Source organism: Ochotona princeps, chromosome 27 (genome assembly GCF_030435755.1).
Source record: "Ochotona princeps isolate mOchPri1 chromosome 27, mOchPri1.hap1, whole genome shotgun sequence".
Lineage (NCBI taxonomy): Eukaryota > Metazoa > Chordata > Mammalia > Lagomorpha > Ochotonidae > Ochotona > Ochotona princeps.
Genome location: NC_080858.1, coordinates 19,418,509 through 19,429,610, shown reverse-complemented (window position 1 = coordinate 19,429,610; position 11,102 = coordinate 19,418,509). Strand labels below are relative to the sequence as shown.

At 58.5% G+C, this 11,102-nt stretch overlaps 1 protein-coding gene across 1 annotated transcript; it reads right to left on the bottom strand.

Annotated features, from left to right (window-relative positions):
- Nucleotides 1-61: 61 nt before the first annotated feature.
- Nucleotides 62-9,964, bottom strand: WASHC1 (WASH complex subunit 1). Its single transcript, XM_004596335.2, has 11 exons — nt 9,917-9,964; nt 6,406-6,559; nt 3,061-3,172; nt 2,768-2,914; nt 2,515-2,651; nt 2,282-2,417; nt 1,999-2,200; nt 1,748-1,912; nt 881-1,039; nt 321-389; nt 62-207 (listed from the first exon to the last, which is right to left on the bottom strand). Exons 2-11 carry the CDS (start codon nt 6,552-6,554, stop codon nt 68-70), a joined length of 1,416 nt encoding a protein of 471 aa, XP_004596392.2. The 5' UTR covers nt 6,555-6,559; nt 9,917-9,964; the 3' UTR covers nt 62-67.
- Between the last annotated feature and the right edge of the window lie 1,138 nt (nt 9,965-11,102).

The window sequence follows — 11,102 nt, the reverse complement described above, 5'->3', positions numbered from 1 at the left end:
CCGCCCTGCCCCTCGAAGAGCGGCCAGGCACTCCTCACCTTCCTGTCCCCACAAGGGCCAGGAGCCCCTAGGACTCCCAGTCGTCCTCGTCGTCCTCTCCTGCTGGCTGCTGTGGGGGAGGCAGGGGTGGGATGGAGTCGGACATGCGGGCGAAGGCTCCTCCTGGGCCCTCGCTGGGCCCTGACCCGGGACCTTTCCCAGAGATGCCTGGAAGGGAAGAGGCTGGGTGAGGGGTGGGCCCGGGCACCTGAGGGGTTCTGGCCACCTGCACAGGGAACACCTTGTAGGAGGCAAGCCAGCCCCGGCCCAGAACCTCCTACCTTTGCGTCTCATGACCAGCTTGTTGAAGAGATCTGACATCAGGTCCCCACTTTGGCTGGTGGCCCTCACTGCAACAGGAAAGCTGGGGTGAGGGAGAAGGGGCCCCGCAGGAAGTGCCGGCTCTGCCACACTCATCCCCCACCTCCTGTTCACACACACTTGGTGCCTGGCTGAGGCCCAACACTGGCGAGAGGACGGTTAGTGTCAGCTGCACTCTCCCAGCCCCCCAAGGCGCAGTCGCCAGTGTGAGCAGCCCTGCGGGCTAGAGGAAACCAGGGCGGAGAGCTGGGGCATTTCCCTGGGACCACGGAGCCACTGCTCTGCGGCCAGATGTCTCACGCCACCTGCGGCCTCCAGAGACCTGTGAGAGTTGGAATGAGCTTCCCCTTGGGTCATCTGTTCTGCAGAGTATCCCTGGACCCTGCTCACTCCCTGAGGCCTGAGCTTCAGCTGGGGGGCTCCTGGCCGGGGGAAGGAGCCCACCGTGCAGGCAGGAGGGGGACGGGTGGGGGGACTGGTGGGGGCACTGGTGGCCTTGGGGTGGCGAGGGCAGCCTCACCTTGCTCCCGTTCCTTCTGTTTCTTCTTCTCCAGCTTGCGCTCCTTGACGCTGCGCAGCTTGGCTTTGCCGATGCCCCCGGCCTGGCGGATGGACTCCAGCAGGGTGGCCCGGCCGCTGGAGGGGTCCACCACTTCCTTGGGGGCTCCCTGGACTGCAGCTGGCAGGGAGTGAGGTTGCTCAGGCTGGCCGAGGGTGAAGCTTGGTACCTGTAGCAGCTTCTCCTCGGGAGCCCAGCCATGAAGGCCACACGGCCGGATGCTGACCTTGGCAGTGGGAGCTCTGGCCTTGGGTCCAGCCCTCCCTGCCTCCCCGCTGTGTAGAGGTGGGCCCTGCGAGTTACTGATGACAGTATGTCATCGCGAGACTGCTAGTTACTGGATGTGGCCTGGGAGACACCTCATTAAAACTGAAATCTGGTCTTACCCCTCCTTCTCTGGTCTCTCTTATCCCTCCTTCTCTGGTCTCTGTCTCTCTGCTCTCTCTCTCTCTCTCTGGTCTCTCCTCCTCTCTCTCTCTTCTCTCTCCCTCTTCTCTCCCCTTCTTTCCTGATCTTCACCACCTCTACCCTGTTCCTGCCCCGTTGGAATAAAAAAAATTAAAAAAAATAAAAAAAAACAAAAAACAAAACTGAAATCTGTGATGTCTCTCTACACTGCTGGGAGGAAGGGGCGGACCTAAATAGGAATGTGGGGAGCCCGTGCCCAAGATCCTACTCCTGTGCTCAGAGTTCTGGGGCTTGGGAGGCCACTTTGCAAACTATGGTTTTATGACCCCACTGAGTAAGACACTTGAAAACCTAGAATTCACAATTCCTTCAACCAATGGAAAACTCAGGAATCCGGAGTTTAGATGGCCCCGCCCCTACCTGGGGGTGCGTTGTCACTGCTGTCATCCAGCCTGGCACTCGGGTCTGTGGGGGCCGCTGGCTGGGGAGGTGGAGGTGGGGCACTGGCCAGCACAGTGGGGGCCGGGGGAGGTGGTGGGGGTGGCGGAGGCGGTGGGGGTGCTGTCAGCACTTCGTCCTCTAGGTCTGAAAGGGAGGGAGGAGAGCGCATGAGACCCTCGGGCAGGAGGCTGGGGAGCCCCCGCCCACCTTTTAAGAGTGCTGCCGCTCACCTGGCTTGAAGGGCTCGGCGACCTCTGTGTGGAAGGTGGGAAGTTCAGGAATGGCACCCGGGGCGGAGGGGGCGATGCCAGGGCCCAGGTCGGCACTGTACGTGAGGTCATCAGCGATGCCGGGCAGGTCGGGCAGGTAGGAAGGCACATCGATCTCGGGCACCTGGCCCAGGTCTGGCACATAGAAGTAGTTCTCCAGCACCTGCAGACCAGGAGAGGTGCGGGAGTGGAGACAGGGCTGCAGGGAGGTCGCTTCACTCCCGCACACAGCCCCCAACCCCACCTGCTGCTCCAGCTGCTCCCTTTTGCTGATGGACAGCGGGGCATCAAACAGCTTCTCCCCCGTCTCTGCCCCCAGCATCACATGGGTCTTGGTCACAGCACCGGCTAGTGGGTCGAGGAAGACATATTTCTTGTACCTATGGCGAGAGGGGTGTCGGCATCACCAGCCCTTCTGGTCCAGGGCTCCTGGTCACTCGTGGCCTCCCGGCCTCCCTCCCCACTGCCCGGCCGTACAGGTTCTCGGTGGTGTTGAAGAGCAGCAAGGAGCTGACGGAGCTGATGTTGCTGGGAAGGCCTCCCAGCCCCTCCTCGGCCTCATCCTCGGGCCCGGGCTTGGTGCTGACACACACAGGAAAGTATTTCAGCTTCTCCTAGAGGTGGGGGGACGAGTGTCAGCCCTGGGCCCTGTAGGACTCACCTACCCCTGACTCATTCCTCTGTGGGGCAGAACCCTCCAGTGGGCCCCCAGGGCTGGTGCCCCTGACACCTGCAGGGCCCGTTCATCCAGGGGGCGGTGCTTGCTCTGGATCCGGTGGCGTGGCCGCCCCTGTAGGTCAGGGTCCTGGGCACCCGAGAAGATGGAGTCGTATTCCTGCAGCCGCTCGGGAGCTGGGTACTTGGCACTGGAGAAAACCTGCAGACACAGGGACGTGCCTGGGACCCCTGAGGCTGCAGAGCTGAGGGTGGCTGGCAGGCAGGGCAGTGGCTGCTGGGGCCCCTGCAAAGAGGAAAGCCCGGTGTGTGGCAGGACAGTGGGGGGCAGGGGGATGGAGGGACTACCTTGATGGCCTTCTTGCTGCCCTTGATCTTCTCAATCTTGGCCTGGGCCAAGGAGACCCTCTGCCCAATGGCCTGTAGCTGGCTCCGGCTCTGCTCCACCCGCTGGGAGATCCTATGGAGGTCAAGGTCACGGAGGCTGGGGGCTGCACTTGAGGTGTCTCCTGTTGCTGAGCTGCAGGCCAGGACCCTGGGCAAGGCTTCTTGGCAGAGTATTACTGTGGGACATCTGTCCAAGTGCCCCGAGTGCCCTGGGCTGACACCTGCCCTCTCTAGCTGAAGGGACCTGGCTCCTGGACCGGGCAGAGGTGCGCAGGACAGTCAGGTGATGCAAATGTGTAGGGCTCCTGATGGGGCAGCGCTGCCATGGGTCCCTCCTGCTCAGCTGAGGCACACAAGGGGCAGAATCTAGAGGCCAGTGGTGCTGTGATAGGCAAGGCTGGCCCTGTGGGCCCTCAGATCCATCCCAGTCCCAGACCTGCTGCCCAGGACAGCCCCTGTGAGAGCAATCCAGGCTCTAGCCACGGCTCACCAGCCGTCTGGCCCATTCTGTCCTGGACGCTGGCTGTCTGGCTACTCCTGAACGCACCAAATGCACTCATCCCCTGGCCTTGACAGCAACCGAAACACTTGTTGAAGATGCCTGCGTGGCTGGCTCCTTCGGCTAACTGGAGCCTGCACGACCACACTCTAAAGATGTACCTGCTGTGTGTCCCACCCCGACCTGGCTAGCCAGGATGCACCTCTGGTCTGTGGGTGGTGTACCCTGGCCTGGACCTCACCCTTTACCCTGGAAGCCTTGCTCTGGCCTTCCCACAGCCCCACACCTGCCATGGACTTCTCCTGTTGTCCCTCCAGCTTCCCTGTTCCAAGGACACCAGGCCCTGTCCACATCTGCCATGTCTCCCATTCACTGCAGGCATCGCCCAGCACTCACCTAGCCTGAGTGCATGTCCCAGAGGCAGGGCAAGGAGCCAGCATCATGGGGAATGGTGGGAGGGCAGAGGGGCCCTGGGGTCAGACACTTTGGCACCAGGGAATGCCAGGACTTCTCTACAGGCTGACACAAGCAGGCAGGCACCTGGCCCTAACTTCTGGACCAGCACTGACGCCTGCTGGCTCCTGCAGGGCAGGGGCTGGGGCATGGGCAGTTGTTCTGGACAGATGGTGGGAGGCTGGCAGCACCCCAGGGAGGGAAGAGGAGGGCTGTCTCCTTGTGGCCGGAGAAGATGAGCCTCCTCACCTTCAGGAAAGGCAGGTGTCTGCAGGGAGGGGGTCCCAGAGCACAGCGCTGTTTTAACTCGGGTCAGCCCCTGTGCTTGGGGGGGGGAGTGGGGGCAGCCCCTGTGCAGAGGGAGGGGCTGCTGTGGACACTCGCCAGGTCCACACCTTGTTCTGCTCAACACGGGATGGGCAGTGACACCCGCTCCTCCTCCTCCCCCAGAGCCCTGGTGTACCACCTCCGGCTGGCCAGGTTCTCTCTAAGCCCTAGGGCCCTGTTACTAGATGCCACAGGGCAGGCTGCCGGCTGTGCCCTCTCCCGTGCAGCCACATTCCTGCCCTTGCCTCCGGGCAGCCTCTCCTGAGCAGGTGCAGCAGCGGGTACTTCCCTCTGGCACCCATTTCCTCTTTCAGTTTGTGGCCCCCATGTCCCCTGGGGCGGCCAGGTTTCCTTAGGCTCAGTCCCCGAGGGGGGCTATCCCCAGAGCCCCAGACTGAGGCGTATGACCCAGGTCTAAGGTCACTCACATGTCATAGCCCATGGTCTAGCAACTCACTCTGTGAGACCAGAGGACCAGGCTAGGCCCTTGAGGCAGGTGTGACTTTGGGAGAGGCGGAGGGGGAAAGGGCTGGCCCTGCACAAGCTCGGCTCCCTGGCTGTCCCCTTGCCAGCCCACTGCAAGGCGTCTGGGAACGGGGCCAACCCCAAGCTGCACACGAGATGCAGCGAGAGCAAAAAGAGGCGCCGGACCAGGTGCTGCCAGCAGCTGCTGAGCCCAGCGACCCTGAAGCCTGCCTGCCGGGTCGTGACTTGGGTGTCCAGGTCTCCTTGAGCTCCCTGAGCCCACACAGCTCATGCTGCACAACCAAGAATCAACCCAGTGCTCGCTTCGGCAGCACATATACTGAAAGTTGGAATGATTCAGAGAAGAACCAACCCTGTTCTGGCCTCAAGCTCCTCAGGAAACACGCGGGGGGAGGTAAAGAGGTGACCAGGGGCCTGGCTGTGAGAGCCCTCTCCTCATCTCATCCACTGGCCACACACCACAGCCTGCAAGGTGCCAAATGCCAGGAAGGGAGCACATGCCACACTCCATGCTGGCCTCAGGACAGGGAACCCGTGGCCGCAATGCCGAGGACAAGGAGCCATTTAGCACAGAAACAAGCACAAAGTTGGGGGGTGGACACCTCACACTCTTAGGACAACACGCAAGAGTGAGCAACTGCTGAGTGCTTGCTGCCCACCAGGTGCAGCTTCGGGAAGATGCCACCACCCTCAGAGTGGTGAAGATGGGGCCTCAGGAGGGGGTCAGGGAACCTGTTACAGAGTTCACACACGGAGAGGCAGGGCTAATGAGGCACCTGTTACAATTGCACCCAGGGCACGTGACTGAGGCGGTGGGCAGGCAAGGAGAACCCTGCTCTCCTGGGGTGAGGTGGGGGATGACTTGGGCCATGGGAGGCAGCTAAGTGAGGCTGGGAGGGTGCAAGGCCCCGTGCACGCCTCACCTCAGGGGGTTCACAGCCAGGCAGACAGGTCTGTGCACCTGGGGACGCTGCAAGAATACAGCCAACACCCCTCATCTACTCCCACCACACGAACACTGCAGCCTGTGTCAAAGTGTGGGAGGCACAAACCCGTGCAGCTCCCAGACCACTCTACCAGCAACCTGGTTTCCTTGCAGGCCAGTCCCACTTCAGCTCATGCCTTTTCTTTCTGGAACATTCTTCTTAAAGAACCAACCTCATTCTGTCCTCTAAATTTAACTACATTCTTGTCCCACATCTGCCTTCCAAATCTGCCAGGACAAGCTGGGCCTCCCATCATGGTTCCTACAGCACCTCATCTCCCCTCCATCGGGAAGGTGACCATCCAATGGCCCCTGCAGCTGGGAGCCCTGGGTTTGAAGCTTGCCTCTGCCACCAGCCAAGCGTCCCAGCCATGGTCTGCCTCCGTTTCCTTGCACAAGGAAATAGCAACAACATCACGTCATAGCATGTAGCAAGGATGACATGACATAATGTATGTAGATCAACACAGGTGTACTGCCAAGGCCTCATCTCTGTTAGCATTAAACCACCAAGCACTTGTGTTGTCCTGAGGGCACACACTGCACACGCACCCACCTGCTGAAGATGTCTCCGGATACCTTCTGCAGGTACTGCAGGGCATCTGCAACCTGCTGGATGGCCTCCTCACGCCGTAGGTCCGGCTGGATGAGGGCCACTGCGTAGGTCTGGCCTGCCAAGGCGTGTGGGCTCCTCACTGGAGTCATGGCGCCTGTGGGTGGGAGCCAGGGTGTGAGGGCCAGCTCCACACCCGCCCACCATGAGGCATAGTGGCAGTGTCGGGAGGAAAGCTCAGCCGTCACCCTGCCTTCTCTGGGGTCCAGGAAAGGCAGCCTCCTGACAGGCACTGTGGCTCTGCCAAGCGCAGGGAAGGGGGTATGGTGGGCCCCCAGGTGGAACAAACACCTAGGAGGAGTGGGGATGGTCTTAGCAGCCTTGGAGAAGCAGCAGGGAAAAGAAAGGCCAGAGAGAGAGAGCGCATGAGTGAACAGGCTGTGCCGGGCACTCAACGGCACTGCATCGAAGTTGGGCTGTGACCCCAGAGTGACATGTCTTGGCCTCCACCGTCCAAAACAGTAACCACCAGTGAGTACTGACCACTTGGAACACCATCAGTCTGAACCACGGTGGGATGCCAAGTATAGAACAACACTTAAGATTTAGTGGGGAGGGCCCAGCGCAATAGCCTAACGGCTAAAGTCCTCTCTTTGCATTTGCCAAGATCCCATATGGGCTCCAGTTCATGTCCCGGCAGCTCCGCTTCCCATTCAGCTCCCTGCTTGTGGCCTGGGAAAGCAATAGAGGACGGCCCAAAGCCTTGGGTCCCTGCATCCACATGGGAGACCCAGAAGCTCCTGGCTCCTGACTTTGGATCGGCTCAGCTCTGGCTGTTGCGGCCACTTGGGGAGTGATTCAGTGGATGGAAGATCTTCCTCTCTGTCTCTCCTCCTTTCTGCATATCTGACTTTCCAATTAAAAAAAAAATCTCAAAAAAAAATTTAGTGGGGAACAAACACAGAATATTAGCTACTGGTTAGTGTTGAAATGACCATTTTGGACACGTTAAATATATGACTAATATCAGCTGTTTTAATTTCTAATTTACGGTGACCGGCAGGGACAGATGAGACAAACGGGAGCAGCTCTCAGCGGTTGCTCTCCCTCACCCGCCGTGGTCCTCAGCTCTGGCTGGCACTGCGCTGAGCCGAGGTCTCCCCGGGTTGGGAGCAGGAGCAGCTGTTGGCCGAGCCATGTAGCTGCCTCCTAGATCCTAAACCAGGAAGCTTGTGGGATGTGGGCTCCTTAACTGCTCAGCCACAGTGCCTGCCCCTTTTTCTGCTTTTAAAATCTTGCATGGCTCCCGCGCTGTAATTTTCTTTTTAAGATTTATTTATTTTTATTGCGAAGTCAGATATACAGCGAGGAGGAGAGACAGAGAGGAAGATTTTCTGTCCGTTGATTCACTCCCCAAGCAGCTGCCACAGCCAGGGCTGCACCGATCAGAAGCCAGGAGCCCAGAGCCTCTTCTGGGCCTCCCATGTGGGTGCAGGGTCTCAAAGCTCTGGGCCATCCTCAACTGCTTTTCCAGGCTACAAGCAGGGAGCTGGATGGAAAGCTGGGCTGTTGGGATTAGAACTGGTGCCCCAAAGGGATCCCGGCACGTGCGAGAGGACTTTAGCCGCTAAGCTACTGTGCCAGGCCCAAGCGCTGTAATTCTTATTCGAATAAACCAGTCTCTGTTCCGCTCTCCAGGTGGGAAATACCCCTACGGGCTACCCTTAGCATCATAGGTAATCTTAACAGGAACATTCCATGGCCCCCAGCTGCTACACTTACCTTCACAACAAACCCTGAGTTGTTCTATTTTTACAGATGAGAAAAACCAAAGCCACCATGGGTTAAAGGACAATTATCTCTCACCCGTGGGCACACTGCGAAAGCCTGGTGGGTAACCTCTTATGTGATCAACAGCCGAGAAGGCACACGAGACGCAGTGCAAAGATAGGAGCCCAAGGTCCCAACATGGCGGCCCAACTGTCTATCCTCCCCTAGCAGGTGCCGGCATCACGTATGGACATCCAGCTCCCCGCTTGTGACCTGGAAAGGCAGTCGAGGGCAGCCCAAAGCCTTGGGACCCTGCACCCACAGGAGAGACCTGGAAGAGGCTGCTGGCTCCTGGCTTCGGATTGGCTCAACTCTGGCCGTTGCAGTCACTAGTGCAGTGAATCAACAGACAGAAGTTTCTGTCTCTCCTCCTCTTTGTATATCTGACTTTCCAATTTCAAAAAAAAATCTCTTTTTAAATGTAGTTTATTTTTATCGGAAAGGCAGAGCAAATATACGGAGAAGAGAGATAAATTTCCCCCACCCACTGGTTCACTCTGCAGATGGCCACAATGGCCAGAGCTGAGACCATTGGAAACCAGAAGCTTCTTCCGGGTCTCCCACGTGGGTGCGGGGTCCCAAGGCTTTGGGCCATCATCTGCTGTTTTCCCAGGCCACAAGCAGGGAGCTGGGCTGCTGGCACCCAAATGGGATACTGGCACGTAAAGGCAGAGGACTTTAGCCACTGGCTACCTCACAAGGCCCAACAAGTACTTACTTACAGATTTATTTTTATTGGAAAGGCAGATTTCCAGAAAGAGAGACAGGGAAAGATTTTCTGTCCACTGGTTCTCTCCCCAAGTGGCTCCAACAGCCAGAGCTGAGGTGATCTGAAGCCAGGACCAGGCGCTTCTTCCAGGTCTCCCAAGGCTTTAGGGCCGTCCTCCACTGCTTTCCCAGGCCACAAGCAGGGAGCTGGATGGAAGTGGAGTAGCTGGGACACATACCAGCGTCCATATAGGATCGCAGTGCATGCAGGGTAAGAATTTAGGCAGTGAGCCACTGCGGTGCCCCGCCCCCCCAAAATAAAAAGATAAAAGTAGAAGACTGGTCAAAAGTTAAGCCTGCCACTGGGAGTGTCGTGGTCAAAAACCCTACCCCTTAGTTGCAATATGCACACCTGTAATTCATACTAGATCCCTAGCATTTGATGTTGCTTTGCTATTACTTTTTAACACACGCGCAAGTGCTTGAATACTCTTTAAATAATGGTGTTTTTGTTACATCTAGGCCAAGCTCAAGCCATTTTTTTTTTTCTTTTGCAGGTATTAAAAAATGTGCCGCACCTGTTAGGTATTTATCGTCAGCTGCGCCACGCTTGGGAGAAGTCGGCTGGGCACCACGGCTCCTTATCCCCAAACGCGCACGGGAAGTGCTGGGGGACCCTCTCCTGCAATCCACCCCACCCCCGAAACCCCGTTCGCGGGCTCAGGACCTCGCGGCTTCAGGACCCCCGCGGCCAGGGCCATGCTGGGGTGGCGCCTAGGGACGGCGAGCCCGTGGTGGGCGCACTCGGAGGGCCCACCAGGCACCAGGAGGAGCGGGCCGCAGCCCTCGCCCCGTAGTCCCGGGCTCTGCCTGCAGGGCTCCGCCGGGAAGGGTCGCTCGCGCTCAGCTCCCGCGGCCCCACGTCCTCGGTGGCCCCACGTCCTCGCAGGCCCCACTTCCTGGGTGGACCCCTTACCCGCCTCGTCGCTCTAGGCGCGGGGCCACGCTCGCCCTCCGGCCAACCCACGCACGCGGACGCACGCATGGGGCTACGCACGCAGGCACGCACGGGACCGCCCGCCGACCAGGCCCACGCACGCGCACTCAAGGGGCCGCGCTTGTCTTCTGGCGCACGCGCGGGGCCGGCCCGGCTCCTCCCCCTGCCGCCAGCCTGCCCTAGCGCCGCCGGGTCCTAGCACCGTCTGGCCTGGGCTCCATCGCAGGACGCTTCGGTTTCCGTAGGAAACTGCGTCAGTAAATCCTGCAGCTCACACTGATTTTTTTTTTTTGTCCTTACTTGTGTGGGAACTTTCTCTCCCGGTCCACCCAGTTCCCACCTTCCTTTGAATATCGAGTAGGGATACCAGGCGGTAAAGGACACGAGGTCCCTAGAATACGATGTCCAGACTGAAGATGGAAGAGGGGTGACCAGGGCCGGCTGGGAGGTGTGGATGGTGGGAAAGTTCTGGAATGAATCATGCACAGCAGTGTCATCGTGTTTAATGCCGCTCGCATGCATACTTAACAATTGCTGCGTGGTAAACTTTGTGTCAGGAGTATTCTTGTTTAAGGATTATTTATCATTTTAATTGGAAAGTCAGACTTACAGAGAGAAGGAGAGACTGAGAGAAAGATCTTCCATCCACTGGTTCACTCCTCATGTTTCCCAAACGGCCGGAACTGAGCCTATCTGAAGCCAGGAGCCAGGAGCTTCTCCCTGGTCTCCCAGGTGGGTGCAGGGTCCTAAGGCTTTGGGCTGTCCTCCACTGCTTTCCAGGCCACAAGCAGGGAGCTGGATGGGAAGTGGAGCAGCCTGGACACGAACCAGTGCCTATATGGGATCCTGGCACATGCAAGCTGAGGACTTTAGCCACTAGGCTACTGCACTGTGCCCTGTTTTGGGTGTATTTTACTGTAATTAAAAATGTACAAAACTGGATGGTAGTTAAATATATAAACAGTACTCCTGGAATCCTGCCACAGCCCCTCCCTCAGAGGCTGCTGGTTAAAAATACGGGATGCCCAGTTAATCTGCATTTCAGAACAACTGGTCGTTTTTCTCCCGAAGATTTACCTGTTTGGAAGTTGAAGTGGGAGGCAGGGAGCAAAGCGGAGAGGTGGGGAGAGGAGAGGGGTAGGGGAGAGAGAGAGAGAGAGAATGA